We start from the raw sequence: 18667 nt of genomic DNA on the forward strand, positions 1-18667 counted from the left end.
CTCCATGCCCCTGTTGATGGACATCTGGTTTGTTTCTACTCTTTGCTCCGGGGACTGAGAGTGCTGTGCTGTCAACACTGATGGAGAAGGATCCACCTGAGTCCTTGCTTTTGTTTCTTTGGTACAGTGAGACTGTTCTTAAGTTAAAGGTTACCTGCGTTGGAGGTGGCATCCCTCTGCTCCATGGAGCATTATGCCTGGTTTGTGCAAAGCCCCGAGTTCAGTCCTCGGCATTCAAAGGCTACAAAACAATAAATACAAGTTCACGTATAAAAGTGAAAGTTTGGATTGAGAAATCACATCAAACATTAAAAAGAGTGTGGGATAAACCACGTTATCATGCCTATTGTATGCGGTCAGGTCTTATTTACATATTATTGAGGAATCATGGGGGGCTTTCCTGTCATTTTTTAGGAGGCAGACGTGTAGAGAATTTTAAAGCTGAGAAAACGGTTTTTCCCCTTTACGTTGTATTAAGCCCCACAGTAATGTTAAAGAATTTGTAGTAAACTCCTTATAACAAATGTGCTTAGGACACATGAAGTTCTGGGTTCTAGTCCCAGCTTAAGCAAAACAAAACGAAGCAATCCAGATCACACACCAGATGACAAAACAGTGGGTACATGTGTAAGTGGGAAAAGTGAAGGGCTGGGGACATGGTTCAGGGCATAAATGTGGAAGGAGAGACCCTCTCCACAGCATCGCCTTCTAACTTCTACACACACACCTTGGCATGCACCCACTCACCCATCACAGACACACACTAACTCAATAATAAAGTTAAAACCTACTTTCTAAAAAAGTGAGTATTTCTGGCAGATGCCTTGGATCAGGCAGGGGCAGGGGGAGACAGATATCCGTGAATCCCAAGTCAGCCTGCTATACACAGAGAGTTCCAGGTCAGCCAGCATGACACAGTGAGATGTGGTAGAAACACATTTGGTTTGAAGTAAGAAATCACTAACAGGAAAAAAAAAACATTTTGAACAGGATTTCTCTGTTACTGAGGGTAGTCTTCAAGTTGTGGGTTTGCAGGATTCCCAGGAGGCCTGGATCCCTTGGTGGGTAGGCAAGATAGACACACCTTTAGTTTCAACCCTCAGGCTGTGGCAGGTGTATCTCTGTGAGTTCAAGGCCAGCCTGGTCTATGCGTGGAGTTCCAGGACAGCCAGGGCAACATAATAGAGAGAGCCTGTCTTAAAAAAAAATCATCTGTGAGTTCAGCTGTGGCCGCCACTCAGAAGAAGGAAGCGTCACCTGCTCCTACAATGAAGAGGTGGAACTGTCCAAGGACCAGCCATACCTGTGACACTGCCTTAGGCTACTTTGCCGAGTCCCCAGGGCCACCTGACTACTTTTCCTCCTTGGATATTCTCTGAGGAGAGTGTGACCTAATTTATAACGAATACATAGAGCTCCAGCACTCAGGAGGCAGAGGCAGGTGTGTCTGTGAGTTCAAGGCCAACCTGGTCCAGGACAGGCTCCAAAGCTACAGAGAAACAGAGTTTCGAAAAACAAAAACAAAATCTATTCTGTGGTATCGGTAACAGCTAAGTTCATGCATCAGACACGGTCAAACATGCTGCTATTTCTAGGCACGCCTTGTGCTCTCACTTTTACTGGGTAGTTTTATACCCATAATCCCAGTGCTGAAGAGGTGGAGAATAAAGGATCTCCTAGTTCAAGACCTGATTGCAACGTATTTTCAATTGGCTCAACAAAGATTACTCTGAAATGGTTTATCAGTATGAGCACATACACAAACAGATGGCGTGACTGGAAACAGCAAATGTTGAGAACTGTCCTAGGTGGTGAATTGCAGGTGATGGCCACTGTCCAATTAACTTTTCTCTATGCATTAAAATGAGCACAAGGAGCAGGGCGTGTTGGAGTGCACCTAGAATTCCAGAACTGCGGAGGCTGAGGCAGGCAGATCCTTGTGAGTTCTAGGTCTAAATAGAGAGGTTCCTCGGTCAATATAGGGAGTTCCATATCTGCATATGCTACACACATTGAGGCGCTGTCTCAAAAAAAAAAAAAAGAAAAGAAAAAAGAAAAAAACGAAAAGGAAAAAAAGAATCGCACAATAATATACGGGAAGAGATCATCCAGCCCAGGTTATAGTCGGCCCCCTTGCGCATGCTCACATGACCTACCCGCGTTCGTTCCCGCCCCCTAGTGTACGCAAGCGCTGGACGCAGGCGCGCAGTCAGAAAACACGAGACTCAAGCTGAGGTACGCGGTGCGGGTCTGAGGTGCGGATCTGTGGAAGGATGGAGTCACTGAAGGTGGAAAAGTTTACGACCGCCGACCGGGGAAATGGGCTGCGTGCCGTGGCCCCACTGCGCCCCGGGGAGCTGCTCTTCCGCTCCGACCCTTTGGCGTACACTGTGTGCAAGGGGAGTCGTGGCGTCGTCTGCGATCGCTGTCTCCTGGGGTACGTACGTAGGGGTGTGTGGGTCTGGACCTCTCGGGGTCGTCTCTGTGGGATACGTGCAGCACCGCAGGCTGCAGCAGGATTTGGGGGGAGCCAGTGGTGCAGATGGAGGAGAAGCGTTGGGCAGTAGATAATTTTGCTGGGGAATAAAACATCTATACTTTGTGCAACGAGCTTCATCGGTTGTGGAAATCAAAAGTGGCAGGGGTGGGGGTGGGGGTGGGAAGGAACGAGCAGGGGTTTGTACGCCAGGTTCAGAACTGAGGCCTCACCTGATCAGTCTTGCGGGAGGAGGGAGAAGCCTGCTGTTTAGGGTGCACTTTGATGGTCCGGGTTTTGTGTGGCTTAGGCATAGGAGGATGAATAAGACATCCTTAAAGAGCCGGTCAAATGAGAATTACAGTGTGTAACAAAAGAGCAGAATACATATCCTCTTAGCGTAAGTTACGGAGGGTTTGTCGTGTGCTTGGCCGTGTAGTGGCTACAAGGACAAACGTAATGCACCACCTATGTGTAGATGCAACAGTTTATGTGACAGTGTTTTGCAAATCTGGAAGCATAGTGTCAATGTAAGGTGATTTACTCTTTATAGAATTGTATAACATACATGTGTGTCCATAGGAATTGTAGTCCATCGGCACAAACCAGCTTCCCACTTTGCACTGGGGGTAAGGACTCAGATAGGTAGGTTGATTTTGTGTGTGGTTGGAGTAGGTAGAGGTGGGGAAGTCTAGCTTCACCATTCATTCCACAGCACGGCTCTCCCCACTCCCCCACCGTTTCTCTGTGTAGACCTGGCTGTCCTTGAACTCACTCTGTAGGCCAGGCTGGCTACCTGCCTCAGCCTCCTAAAGCCGATGGCCATCACTGCCGGCTTCTACAGTATTCTTGTTTGGTTTACATTTGAGGACTTTGGTTTGTGTTTTAAAATTAGCAGATACTAATCTTATTTGATTTGTTATTTTCTGGAGTAATGATAGCAATGACACACACAGGCACACACACACACACACACACACACACACACACACACACACGATTTGTTGAGGAGGGCAGCTTGAAGTCCGTGTAGTTAAAGCAATTCATTCCTTTCAAGACTTGGCCTCAGACACATGCACCTCTTCTCACAGACTAATTAGAGAAAGCGGGACTCTTCATTCTGCTACACACTTTGGAGTGTATTCAGAATGCGGGTGCACTGCACTCTGTAGCAGAGGGCTTGCTGCCTAAGTCCTCTAACAGGTGGTGAAGACAGTGGAGGCTTCCTCGGAGACACTGTCTGACTGCTGTGCTTTCCAGTGGGTGGAACAGAACAACTGGATCAGACACGGTGGCAGATTACTAGTGGAATTACTAGAGGTGGCATTTTAAAATAATTGTAGTGACTTATTTATTTTTATTTTATGTGCATTACTGTTTTGCCTGCACATCTGTACAGTATGTCTGTGTGAGGGTGTCATATCTCCTGGAACTGGAGTTACAGACAGTTATGACCTTCCATGTGGGTGTTGGAAATTAACCCTGGGTCCTCTGGAAGAGCAGTCAGAGCTCTTAATTGCTGAGCCATCTCTCCAACCTGAGATATTTTTTTAAAAAAATTAAAAAGAATTTTATGTGAATTCATATTTTGCTTGCATGTATGTTTATGTGAGGGTGTTGGACCCCCTGGAACTGGAGTTACAGACAGTTGTGAGCTGCCGTATAGGTGCTGGGAATTGAACCTGGGTCCTCTGGAAAAGCGGCCAGTGTTCCTAGCCTCTGAGATCCCTCCAGCCCATGAGATGTTCTTTTAAAATTTTAAGTTTATTGATATTTTTCAATTGTATGCAATATTGGATTTCACTATGACATTTTTGTACACACATATCATTGTTCTCAGAGCTGGTCTTGAGTCGTAGGCTACAAGGAACTGCCCATTTTCCAGAATAAAGTCATGCCTCTTGGTTTACCAAACTACATCATGTTGTCATTTTTTTTTTGAGAACCATGGTGATTCAACGACCAAAGGAATTTCTGGACATGCTGTGGGGGAGTGCTCTGCTTTAAGGCTGGGAGAAACCTGGACCTGAAGGTTGGCAGGAACCAAATCAGAGCTGCAGAGCCGTGGTTGGGCCGGAGTCTGGGCAGTGCCGCTTCTGGTGCCTGGCAGTCAATGGATTGTGCAGCACACTTCACTATACCGCGGACAAGGGACCCTGCTGCTGCTTTTTGGGAAAATATTTATTGTTGGCGATTTGCTCTCTTTGTTGGGTTAGCTGAGCTCAGGCCTGTTTTGGAATATTACTTTATCTAGACAAAGATGTGTTACATTTATTCATGCTGCATTTGTTAAAGATGTAAAGATGTGTTGCTTGGCCGGCCTAAGGCACTTGATTGGTCTAATAAAAAGTTGAACGGCCAATAGCTATGTGCAACTAGTGGGCAGAGGGAATAAGTAAGAGGAGAGAAGAGAGAAGAGAATGAGGGAGGAGAAAGAGAGAGAGATGCCTGCGGCAGCCACCAACCTTACACAGAGTAGAATATACAGTGTAAAAGAAAGGTCAAAAAACCCTGAGGCAAAACGTAGATGAAGAGAAATAGGTTAAAATAAGTTATAAGAGTTAGTGGAACAAGCATAAGATAAGGCCTAGCATTCATAATTAATAGTAAGTCTCCGTGTCATGATTTGGGAACTGGTTGGTGGACTCAAAGAAAGCCTGCTATGAAGGCCACTGCTTGTGCCTTAGCTAACAGAAAAGTTGAGAAAGTATACTGATCTTGGGTAAAAGATAGGAGGCAGACCAGCCTGGTCCACAAGAGCTAGTTCCAGGGTTCCAGGACAGGCTCCAAACCTACAGAAAAACCCTGTCTCAAATAACAACAACAAAAAACAAAACAAGACCAAACAAACAAAAAGGTAGGCAGCCTGTATTCAGTGTTATAAAAAATGATGTGTCCTTCATGCTGGTTTGTAGATACTTGCTTATCAATTCTTTACATAAAACAATTGATGTGTGCTTACTTTGGGTTGCCAGGTGATATGCATACTATAATTTGTGTTATAGCAGGCCCTTCGGGGAACACGCTCATTTCTGTGGTTGCCTAACTGAGAATCATCGCAGCCTGAAAATCTAGTTATTGGAATGCTGGTACATCCTTAATGAGGTTTGCCATCACTACCAAATGCCCGCCGCTGTAGGATAAATTTCTGTGTTCCTCTCTTTGTACGGGAAACCATTTATTTATTTATTATTTATTTATCCACCCATCATCACTTGTAAAATTCTTAAGGAGAAGATGATACGTTGTTAAGTTTCTATACCATAATGCAGAGAATACATAAGCTCTTATTTTGTAACATGAGTGTCTGGCAGAATTATTTTGCAAAATTTTTTTTCTTGTTTTTTTTGAGACAGGGCCTCTCTCTATAGCCCTGGCTCTCCTGAAAATCACTATGAGGACCAGGCTGGCCTCGAACTCACAGAGACTGGACTGCCTCTGCCTCCTGAGTGCTGGGATTAAAGGCATGCTATCACACCTGGTAAACCTTGCTGTCTTTTATTTGACTTATTACACAATTACATAATAAGACTTGGACTTTGTAACATTAAGGGGGAGTGGATAAAAATAGAACAAAGGAACAATTTTATAATCCATTAGTGTCTAGAAATGATTGTTAAAAGGTTCTATTTGCTTTCTGTTTGCTTTTTTTGCATTTGATTAGTGCTTTGATTAGTATATATTTACCTATTTATTTGTTCATTTGTTTTTTGTTTTTAGACAGGATTTCTTGTAGCTCAGGATGTCTTGCTACTAGCAGTGTAGCTGAGGATGACCTTGGACTCCTGATCTTGCGTCTGTCTTCCAAGTGCAGGGATTATAGGCATGTACCGGTGTGTCTGGCTTTCAAGTACTGAGCGGAAAAGACAACAAAGAGGCTGAGGGTATAGCTCCGCAGTAGAGTGATTGCCTAGCAACCAGAAAGAAACAGATGAAATTGTGAATCACTGCAGCCACGAATTGAAATCATTCATATTGTTTTTTTTCCTCTGCTGTGGCACACATTTTTAGTTTGCTGCTGATACAAAAGATGGAAGAATGAATTATGTTTACTTTCAGTTTGTTTTGGTTAAATGCAGAATGTGAAATTTCACTTTAGGGTCTGGAAAAATAGCTCAGAGGCTAAGTAAGGACACTTCCTGCTCTTCCAGAGGACCCGGCTTTGATCCCAGTGTCTGTGTCGTATGGCTCACAACCACGTGTGATTCCAGCTGCAGGGGATCTGATTCCCTCTTCCGCTCTCTGCAGGTGTCTGTATACACATGGAATACATACACACATGGTACACACACACAGCACACATAATCACATGGCACACATAAACACATGGCACACATACACACATGGCACACGCACACACACGACACACACAAACACATATACACATATGGCACACACGGCACACATACATACACGACACACATACACATTGCACACATGCGGCACACATACACACATGGCATACATACACACATAGTACACACATAGCACACACACATGGCATACATACACACATGACACAGTAAACACATGGCATACACACATGATATGCATGCACACATAGCATACATACATGGCACACATGACACAAACACATGGCATAATACACACATGACACACATAAACACATGGAACACATACACACATGACACATATACACATAGATGAAAATTTAAAAATAAATCTCCAGATAGCATTGCTGTAATCACTTATTTTTCTAAGGTACTGACTGAAGTCTAACCTTTCTACTTCAGCACATGTGGATGCTAATTGTTTATGCTGTCAAAGGACAGTATTTTGGGGATAGTTTAGAAGGGACCAGGTTGCCATCAGCTTCCACATTAGTACCGTCTGTGGACAAACACTCCCTGTTCCTTCCTTAGGTTCAGAGCTTTGTGCCTGCCATGAGGGAAGAAGAGGACTTGGAAGTGGGAAGGTCTTCCTTTTCTGCCTTTGTGGATGTGGAGAGAAGTGGGCAGATGTAGGGTAAACACATTCTGGGAATTACACGCTCCTGCTGTTCTCGTCTGGCCAACGTTGTGTGCTCATGGTGGGCATTGAATGAACGGAGGGACAGGTAATAAAAGACAGCAGTGGGCGTTTGTCTCTACTCCTTCTCTTTATTTGGGATCTCGTTTCTTCTCTTATAGTGCTGGGATGGAGGCTAGGGCTTTACACAGGGTACGTAAGTACTGTCACCAAGCCACGCCCCCAGCCCTGCTGTTTAGAGTCATGAGAAGAGATAGCCAGCTGGCCAGAGCACATAGGAAGAGGCTATGTAGGGAACCTGTGGGGCAAGGGATTCTGAAATGCTGTCTACCACAGCGAGGTAGATGGGGGAGGTTAGTGACCCAGCACAGGAACATGGTGTAGTAAGATGGTGAAGTCTGTCCTGGCTGAGGACTGGAGGACCCAGACTGGAGACAAGGGGAGATGGCTTCATGTCTTATGGTGAGAAGAGGTTCTGGAGAGGACGACAGTCGTGATTGAAAGGTAAGAGACAAAGTCAGACAGTGTCACTGCCTTTAATCCCAGCACTCGGGAGGCAGAAGCAGGCGGATCTCGGAGTTTGAGGCCAGCCTGATCTATAACACATTCCAAGCCAGTCAGGGTTACTCAGTGAGACTCCATTTCAAAGACAGACAAGCTAAAACATTGAAACGGGCATTACTTTTGGTGCCGGAGAGATGGCTCAGTGGTTAAGAGTGCTGGTTATTCTTCCAGAGGATCCAGGTTTGATTCCCAGCACCCACATGGTGGCTCACACTGTCTGTAATTCCTGTCCCAGGGAATCTAATACCATTCTCTGGCTTCTGCAGGTACAAGGTATGTGCCGTGATGCACAAACAGACACACAGGCAATCCTCCCCCTCCCATACATACGAAAGAAATACATTTAAAAACACTAAATAAGAACGTGCGAGACAGCTAAGAGGGTGGTTGCTAAGTGACTCAGGCTTAGAGGTTTGAAATAGTTTTCTAGGAGAAAAGAGGAATTTGCCTCCTGAAGTGTGAGGTTGGTGTCCAGTGTTGTGCGGTCACTAAAAACTTGTTTCCGTTTGACCTCTGAACACTTAGAGCAGTGCTTTTGCCTGTCTCAGTAGCCAGTGGCTTGGCTGTGAGCATTGCATTGACCCAGGATTGCTGGGTGAGCGTGATGGCAGAGGAAGGGTGGATGTGAAGGTTGGATCTCAGCCTCTAAGCTAGGGAATGCGGTCATAAGCAAAGCTGTGGGTTGTGAATGTGACGACGTTACATGGTTAAAGGTGTTTTTGTCATGTAGGGACAGGGTCTTAGGCCACCCAGACTGGCCTGAACTCACTGTGTAGCAGAGACTGGCAGTGAACTTCTGGTCCTCTTGACTCTACCTCCTGAGTGCTGGAATTTATAGGCAAGTTGACCAATCGAGCTACTCAGCTCAGGCTGCTCTGGAACTCCGAATGTAACTAGGCTGAACTTGAACTCAAAGAAGACCCTGCCTCAGTTTCCCCAGTGCTGTGATCGCAGGAGTAGGCCGCGGCATCCTGCAGTTTTCAGTTTTTATTTCTTAGTTACTGTTCTATTGCTGTGAAGAGACACCATGACCAAGGCAGCGCTCATAAAAGGAAACATTTAATTGGGGGCTTGCTTACAGTTTCAGGGGGTTAGTCTATTATCATGGCGAGAAACAGACAGGCACTGGAGCAGTAGGAGAGAGGGGGGGGAGAGAGAGAGAGAGAGAGAGAGAGCGCGCACGAGAGCTCAAAGCCCATCCCTAATGACACACCTACATAAGCAAGGCCACACCTCCCAGTCCTCCACAATCAATTCATCAACCTGGGACTAAGCGTGCAAATATACACGCTTATATATGGTATATGCCTATGGCGGGAGGGTATTCTCATTCAAATATACACGCTTATATATGGTATATGCCTATGGCGGGAGGGTATTCTCATTCAAACCACCACACTTTCTCTTTTGTCACCTCCCCTCCCCAGACAGAGTTTCTCTCTCTTTTTTTTTTTTTTTACAGGCTAGAACTATAGAGCTGTTTTGAAATCAGGGCTTGGACATTCCTGACGGGTTCACCCGAGGGTCAGGGTCCTGGAGTGAATGAGGTAGAGACAGATAATTAGGCGGGTTGGAAGAGGACACTGTGGATATGACTTCCCCTTCGTAGGTAGGAGTTATAATTCCTTTTGTTTTGCTTGTTTTCTTTTGCAAGGAGGTTTGGGAAAGGGCCGTGTGGCTGAGCTCTGAGCCTGAAAACCTTTGGTCTGTGTGAATGCCACATCAGAGGACGTTCATAATCAGGATGATGAAAATGTTTGGTTCGTGTGACTGCCACAGCAGAGGACGCTCTTAATCAGACAGGATGACCCGTTCTGCAGACAGCAGTAAGCTGTTGCCATCTCCAGACTGTTTGGTGCTTGTTCGGAGGGCTCAGGAACAGAACGACTTGAGATGGTGCCTGGAAGTCAGTGTAGTACGGACTTCTCCAGTACTAATCCTATCAGTACCAATTACTCCTGGCTTCCCCAAATGGTGAATGCACCCAGGACTGGCCAACTACCTGCCTTCAGGTTTTTATTTCTTTGTCTTGTCCTGGAGACTCGGATTCCTCCCATTGGACTGCCCGTTTATTCCCTGAGCCTGGATTTGCTCTCTGCTGCTTGGAATGTCGTTTCTCATGTCTGGAAATGTGTACGCTGTGGAATTCTTGTTTGCCTCTTACCTTCACGGGACAGGACTCAAAGTAGCCGGCTAATGTCTGTGATTGTGACTGCACTTCATGTATGCTGTCTTTTGAGGCAGCCCCTTTCCATGCCTAAACATTGTTCAGATAGATTCAAAAGCTGCTAACAACCATGGCGAGGTTGTTCTTGAGACAAGGTCTATGGCCCAAGCTGGCTTGGAACTCACCATGTAGCCAAGGAAGACTTTGAGCTACTGGTCCTCCTGCCTCCCTCTCCCAAGTGATGGTAACACAGGCATAGACCACCATCCTTGGCATAAAAGGTTTTGCTTATGTGGGTCTTATCTATTGATGTTTACAGCATAAGGAAATTAAGACTGGGATGGCTAGAGCTACACAGAGAAACGCTGTCTTGAAAACAAACAGAATATTGAAACTGAAATATTGCAAAAGAATTATTGAAACATACATTTATTTATTTACTTATTTATTTTTTGCTATGGAGTCAGATGCACTACTATGTAGCAAGGTCCTCTGATGTTTGCTGTGTAGTCCAGGCTGGCCTTGAACTTGAAACAACCCTCCAGCCTTCAGCCTCTGTAGTGCTGAGATTATAGGTGTGAAGCCTCACCCCAGCACATCCCTGGCTGTAGCTAGCAGTTGTGTTTTAGATTTTATTTACTTATTTTCTTTTTATACCAGGTTTCATACAGTTCAAGGTTAGTTTCAAACTCTCTAGCTGTGGATGTCCTTGACCCCACCTCCTGCTCCTGATTCCCTATATCCCAGGGCTGGGCTCACGGACCTGTTCCATCGTGGGCTTGGGACAAGCAGTTCTTCCTGCTTCAGCCTTTGGAGTCTCGGGTTTACAGGTGTTGTGCCAGCCAAGCAGGTGGATCTCTGATGTGCGAGCCCAGCCTGGTCTACAAAGTGAGTTCCAGGACATCTAGGGCAACACAGAGAAACCCTGTCTCTGGGTGGGGTGTTGGGGCCGGGGGAGACCAGCACTGAGGTGAAATCGTGAGAAGTGTTTCCTCAGAGTCAGCACGCAGAAGCTGTGCTCCAGAGGCAACTAAGGCTATACCTTGTACTCACCGCTGAAGTGGGAGTGTTTGAGTCACCCATCTAGACCTGATTTTGAAGACATGAATGGGTTGTGGAAAGCAGCTGAGACCTGGTGCTGTGTGCTGGGGCTGGAGTTCCTAAAGTAGAAGATTCCCAGCATTTTGAAGATGCCAGTACCACATGATGATTACTGAGGATGGCTACAGCAGTGGTGTGGAGCTGCCTGGAGCTTAGGAGAAGGCTGTGCTGGCTGCAGAGGGTGGAGCCGGAGGAGTGGCTCAAGCCCTTCGGAGGGGCCCAGTCCTGGGGCACCGAGTTATTTACACAGTTGTAGTTTGTGTTTGCTTTGTTCAGATTGTGACTGTGCCTTGGTTCTTCCCTCTGTGAGAAAGTATTTATTTTTTTATTATTTTACTTTTTTTTTTTTAAATAGTTTTTTGAGACAGGGTTTCTCTGTAGCTTTGGAGCCTCTTGGAACTAGCTCTTTTAGACCAAGCTGTCCTTGAACTAACAGAGATAGATCCACCAGCCTCTGTCTCCTGAGTGCTGGGATTAAAGACCTGTGCCACCATCACCCAGCTATAATACAGTCTTTAAAATATTTTATACTTGTGATATTTATTAATCTGAGATCTTGGAGATGAGCCAGCAAAGGAAAGGTTCTGTCTTGGTATGTGATGTGTTTGTATGTGAGTTGACAAGGACAGTTGTGCTGGGTAAGTTTATGTCAACTCGACACAGGCTACAGTTGTCTGAGAGGAGGGAGCCCCAACTGAGAAAATGCTTCTGTAAGATCGGACTGTAGGCAAGCCTGTAGAGTGGTTTCTTAATTAGTGATTGATAGGGGAGGACCCAGCCCGTTGTGGATGTGTTCATCCCTGGTCTGGTCCTGCGTTCTGTAAGAAAGCAGGCTGAATAAGCCATGAAGATCAAGCCAGTCAGCAGCACCCTCCGTGGCCTCTGCATCGGCTCCTATCTCCGGCCTTGGTTTTGTTAGATGGTGAACTGCGATGTGGAGGTGTAAGGCAAATGCGCCCTTTCCTCCCCGGCTCGCTTTTGGTCATGGTGTTCACCACATCACTCTCACAGTTGGGCATAAAGTTGACCACTTTTTTAGTTTTTCCTTTGTTCTCAGCGTCTTCATGTTGCAGCCAAGGTTTCGGGGGGAAAGGGTTTAAGACCGTTCAACTGTCCTGCTCACTAACACTTCCCTAGAACTCTAGCCACGGAGAGTTCTTTGCTTACTGAATCTCATAGTTGGTTGGAAAAATGTTTTTTCAGCTGTGTTGCTTCCTGCACTAAGATGATGCTCAGCTTGGGGTTCAGTTCCCAGCACATACATGACCGACCACTCTCAAACATTTGTAACACCAGTTCAAGGGGATCAGATGCCCACTTCTGACCCCTGTGGGCACTAGATACACATGTGGTGCACAGACATACATTTTGTTGTGTGACATTTTACTCTTTTGGCTTTTTGGGGGCCTGCCACCCAGCTCCCATATAAATCACACACAGAGACTTAGTTATGAATGCCCAGCCTTAACTTGGCTTGTTTCTTGTCAGTTTTTCTTGACTTATATTATCCTGACCATCTTTTGCCTCTGGGCTTTCATTTTTTTCTATTTCTGTATACCTTTCTTTCCTTCTTATTCCATGACTGACTGGGTGGCTGCCCCTGATAGCCTCCTCTCCTTGTTCTCTTGCTCTTCATTCTCTCTTTATACTCTCTGCCTGCTAACCCCGCCTGTCCTTGCTTCTGCCTTGCTGTTGGCCATTCATCTTTTGTTAAGCCCATCAGGTGTTTTAGACAGGCAAAGAATACAGCTTTACAGTTAATCAAATGCAGCATAAACAAAAGTAACACACCTGAAAATAATATTCCCCAACATTTACCCCCTTTTTCTTTCTAAACAAAAATTTTAACTTTAGCATAGTAAGACTGTAGATTACATTCACAATGTAATACCTAATTTACTCTCTATCATAACTAAGGAAAATTGCAACTATAACTATCTAGTCTTCAACTCCATCAAAGACCCTAGAAGGATAATATTATTTGAGTCAACAAAAAGTGCATTGCAAACAATTTCCAAAAACTCTAGAAATGACAGAGGCATCTGACTGTCTGGACAGTCACCCTGCATTCCTTTGCGGTATTGGGGCATCTATCTTTAGCCTACAGGCCTATAGTATCTGGCAGACTTTTCAAGAGGTAGGAAATGTTAAAGACTATTTTGCCTATATTGGCAGTTTTCAGCCACTTTCCTCTATGTCCTGCAGAATGTCTGACAGTTTCTTCTGTGAAACAGGAACCCTGAAGGATCATCCAGCCTTGTTTTGGCAAAGTTCAGTGGTCACTTTCTAGTGGGTTCTGTATGTCCAGTTTATATAACAGATTGTCAAGCAGTCCAGGCAAGAACAGTTTCTTTGCTCAGTTGCTGACCTTGCCACATTGAAAGCAAACTCCATAAGGAGTTTCTTCAGTGCCCATCATCTCTGCAGTAAATTGGTGCTGCCAGGAGCAATGTGTCTCATTGTCATGAAAATCCCTAAATTAACAAATGTCATATTCTTTAGGTCTTTAAATGGTTTGAAGACTGACATCTATCTGTCTGTCTGTCTGTCTGTCTGTCTATCTAAAACATGTCTCCATATGATCTGGAAAACATACCTAGAATAGCTACACATTTGATTGTTATAGATGACTAACTACTGACCTGTGTTTCTTGATTGTCCTATATAGTTCAAAACATCTTTCAAACTAGACTTTTACCTTAGATTTTTAAATGATCTGCATAGGTACAATATCTTAAACAAGAACATCATCATATATAAAATATGTTGTAACAAAATAACCTTACATTGGTATCAATATACCAATTACCTTTAAACAAGAGTAGAAACAATATACAGTGGGTTGTAACAAAAATTACCTTAAATTTGTATCAATATGCAAAAGTCCTTTAAATAACTTTTAAAGAGTAAAAACATCTATACAGTGTAACAAAGTTGACTTTGAGTTTGTACCCATATACCAAAATCTATGCCAGTGCAAAATATCTAAGATTAATAATTGTCTTTTTATCCTTTATTCCTCTAACTTAAAACAAACTTCCATGACCAACAAAATAACCAAAGACCTCCCACACCCCTTTTCTCTTGTGAATGTGGATGTTGTGTTCTCTAAGCTACTTCCTGCGGAATGTGGGAGAAGTATTTTTAGGGTCCCAGAGAGAAAATTTGAGATAATGGTCAAGTCCTGGGAAGACCAGTTACAGCCTTTGTTGATAGATATCACCTGTCAAGTTTCAGGTCACCCCTGATCAAACCAGATCCAAATCAACCTGGAACAATTCCACAGCCTCTTGTTTTCTGTGGAAACAAACAAACAAAAAACCCTCTTGTAGAAGGAGCGGGGGACTGTGTCCCGCCACCCGGCTAGCTTTGCCCAAAATAATTACACAGAAACTGTATTCTTTTAAAACACTGCCTGGCCCATAGTTTCAGCCTCTTATTGGCTAATTCTCACATCTTGCTTTAACCCATATTTAGTAATCTGGGTAGCACCACGAGGTGTGGCTTACCAGGAGAGATCTTAACCTGCGTCCATCTCGGAGAGGAGCAGCATGGAGACTCCCTATGGCGACTGCCTGAAGCGTCTCCCCAACTCTACTTCCTTGTTCCCACAATTCTGTTCTGTCTACTCCACCTACCTAATTTTCTGTTCTTAAAGGGCCAAGGCAGTTTTCTTTATTAATTAACCAATGAAAGAATCATAGACAGATAACTCTCCTCCATCACCCTCTTCTCCAAATCATTCTTGATTTCCATTTGACAAATACATTTTTTTTTTTGAAGTTTTTCAAGTTAAGCCACTCTTCACAATACAAACGTCCAAGGGAGGGAAGGAACCAGCTATGAGGCCTATGAGCCACACCAATGACAATCCTGGCATGATCACCATTAGGGGGCAGTAGTGGCACACATATATCGGTCCCATCAGCTCTAATTGAACTTAAGACCTGCTCAACAGGAGGGAAATCATGCCTAGTACTAGAAACCCAGCCAACCTAGGGTTAGTGAAGAGCTGCATCTTCACTAAACCAGCATACACCATGACTCCATTCTAGATATCTGTCCTTTTATGTTGTGGGAGCTCCTTTGGCCAATAGCCTTTAAGATTTGGGCTGGGAGCTTAAAGGCTATTGGCCAAAGGAGCCCCCACAGCACTTTTGCCTATAGATAAGTGTATTCCTCAACCCTGAACAAGAAAACTTCTCTTTGCAACAGATGGTGACCACTATGGAAGACCAGAACCAAACCAACTTCAGAGCTGAAGAGCTCAGTACGTATGTAAGAACAGTTAATGCAAGACAGCAAGGAGGCGAGGGGATATGGGAGGACTTGGGAGAAAGGGAATGCAGAGCTGATGAGTCTATCATAATCTCAAAAAATAAACTGTTAAAAATTAAAGTCAAGACGTTCTTAAAGTATCTAGGCTGGTTTATTTCACAGCCCCTCTTTCAATTCTAGGTCTCTGAGCCTTTGCTTCCCAGCAATCAAAACATTCAAAAATCAACACAATACTATACAGGATCCAGACTTCCTGAGTGTTTCCCATCTTTATGTGGCTTTTTTTTCTTTTACATTACTTTTATTGTCTCTTTAAAGACTTTACTATTTTTAATCTATTTATTTCTTTCTATGACTGCCTATATCCATTTTCTTTCTTAAGTCTACGTATATCTTAAAGCACACTGGAACCTGTTGAGAGGTTTGTGCTTTTCCATCTGGACTTTTTTTTAATCCTTGTCTTCTAGCCATTTTTGACTGCATGAGCAAACCTCAGACTGTTAAGCTCTACCTGAATCCCCCATATGCTCTACCAGCTCGGCCCACTCTTGGGTTGGGTTTTGAAAGCCAAGCCCAAAACTTGCAGCTAGGTCAGAGGTATGTGACCAGGAAGTGCAGTTAGCCTGCCTAGAGCTCTAGAATGCAGACGTTTGCACCGTGGGAGGTATTTTTACTACATTTTTTGTTCCTTCCTAATGTACTAGGTATTTAAGAGCTCACTAACCAGCAGAAACTGTCCGGGTGAAACCCTTAAAGGAGCTGTATCCCTTTTTTTTCTTTCATATTTCTCAGACTCTAGGTGGATATTTGAGCCCCAGATTGGTATGCCATGATGTGTAATGTTTTACTCTTTTGGCTTTTTTGGGGAACTGGCACCCATCTCCCAAATCACAAATGGAGACTTAGTCTTAGTTATGAATACCCAGCCTTAGCTTGGCTTGTTTCTTGCCGGCTTTTCTTAACATATTATCCTGACCACCTTTTGCCTCTGGGGTTTTGTCTTTCTTTTTGTGTACCTTTCGTTTCTTCTTACTCCATGACTGACTGGGTGGCTGGCCCCTGATGTCCTCCTCTCCTTATTCTCTTGCTTCTCATTCTCTCTGTCTGCTAACCCCGCCTCTCCTTGCTTCTGCCTTGCTATTGGTCATTCATCTTTTATTAGGCCCAGCAGGTGTTTTAGACAGGCAAAGAATCACAGCTTCACAGTTAATCAAATGCAGCATAAACAAAAGTAACACACCTGAAAATAATATTACCCAGCAACATGCAGTTTAAATGGCCCATACACGTAGAATCAAAATAAGTGGATCTTTAGAGAGAGAGAGAGAGAGAGAGAGAGAGAGAGAGAGAGAGAGAGAGAGAGAGAGAGAGAGAGAGAGAGAGAGAGGCTCCACTGACCCAGAATGTCATGGATGAACCTCCAAAGCTGTCGGGGAAGGAGCAGGGATGCAGTCCTGTCTCCATAACCTAGAGACTGCTACTCAGTTTGCTGATCTTGATAGCTATGGGAGAAATTTTCAGTATGAATCAGTATGAAGAAAAGTTGGAGTTTACCAAGAAGCAGTTTAAATAATTATATATATATATTTTTGTGTGTACACATGTCTATGGTGGTCAAAGGATGATTTGTGTGAGTCAGTTTTCTTGTTCCTCTATGTGGGTCTTGGAGATCAAACTAAGATTGCTAGCCCAGTGGCAAGTGCCTCTACTTGCTTAGTCGTCTCATTGACGATAAGAAGCAGTGTGAATATAGATGGGTTCGCATGGGCGTTAGAGGAGACTGCACTTAGGACAAGGACAGTATACTCCCAAGTATGGCTGTGGGCTTCCCCAGAGCCTCATTTGCCGGTTTCCCTTAGTGTTACTGTCTGAATAATTGTCAAGCCTTGAGACTTCTGCTGATCTGGTGGGTTAGAAGTGCATTAAATACGGTTTTAATTTTTAAAAGCATGTGTGTATGTCGTCATGTGTGTGTGTATATGTGTAGGCCATGAGGCAATCTTGGGTGTTGGCCTCAGTAGTTTTGCCCACTTCCTTTGAGATAGGGTCTCTACTGACCAACTCTGCTGTACTGGCTGGCCAGCTAGCTCTAAGCATCCTCTCCAGTGCTTGCCTTCCCTGTACTGGGGTTCTAAGTCTGTGCCGCCACAGAATGTTTTCCGAATCCTGCTGTTCAAATCAGCCTGTTAGTTTACCCATCTCAAAGAGTGCAGCTTCTTCCAGCATTTTCCTCCTCTTACCTATCCTTATCCGACACTCTTGGAATCACTTCCATCAGGGTCACCCAAGGTTTTGTTGACTAAATCTTGCAACCCCCCTTTTTCTTCTTCTTTTTGTGTGTGTTGGGAATGGAGCCAGAGCTTGTGCATGCAGATCAGAGCTCTGCCATGCAGCTGCCCTCAGAATGTGTCAACACTGCCTTGTGAGTCACATTTCTTCTCGTTGGTGCCATCCTTCTGAGGAGCATGGGCACAGCCTGGAAGCCCTGGCAGGCGGGGAGGGCCAGGCCTGTGTCTGAAGAGGACCACGGAGCACTTGCCCAGGGGAAGCTTAGAGGTGTTACATGCAAAGGGAGATCAACTTCTTCGGAGAACCCACAATGAGAAATTTAAGGGTGCAGAGTACAGGGCTGTGTAGACACCTCCCCAAATGTTCGCACCCCCAGTTTAGTCTTGCAGTCAGTTTCCTATCTTTATATATGAGTCAGCTGGAAATTCATTGCGCTCTTAATTCGGTTCTTGATGTTCTAGGTGATGGTCGTCAGGATGTTCTAGGTGATGGTCATCAGGATGTTCTAGGTGATGGTCACCAGGATGTTCTAGGTGATGGTCATCATCAGGATGTTCTAGGTGATGGTCATCATCAGGATGTTCTAGGTGATGGTCATCATCAGGGTGTTCTAGGTGAGGTCATCAGGAGCTTGTCAGCCAGATGCCATTTTAGGCTCTAAGATACACAGAATCAGAATATCCATTTTCTGTGACTGATTTCAAGATGACTGTGTAACTTTGCACATTAAACTAAGGTGAACTGATTTCTGTGCTTTGAAAATTTTTAGAAACCTGATTATTTAATAGCTACTTACTTTGAGA

At 44.5% G+C, this 18667-nt stretch overlaps 1 protein-coding gene across 1 annotated transcript in view; it reads left to right on the forward strand.

Annotated features, from left to right (window-relative positions):
- Window positions 1–2204: 2204 nt before the first annotated feature.
- Smyd3 (SET and MYND domain containing 3) overlaps window positions 2205–18667 on the forward strand; it is a 560425-nt gene continuing 543962 nt past the window's right edge. Inside the window, exon 1 of the mRNA XM_038349799.1 lies at window positions 2205–2437. Coding sequence (XP_038205727.1) covers window positions 2274–2437 — 164 coding nt within the window. The 5' untranslated portion in view covers window positions 2205–2273. The remainder of the gene's footprint in view (window positions 2438–18667) is intronic.

The sequence above is a fragment of the Arvicola amphibius genome, chromosome 12 (genome assembly GCF_903992535.2).
Source record: "Arvicola amphibius chromosome 12, mArvAmp1.2, whole genome shotgun sequence".
In the NCBI taxonomy this organism is placed as follows: domain Eukaryota; kingdom Metazoa; phylum Chordata; class Mammalia; order Rodentia; family Cricetidae; genus Arvicola; species Arvicola amphibius.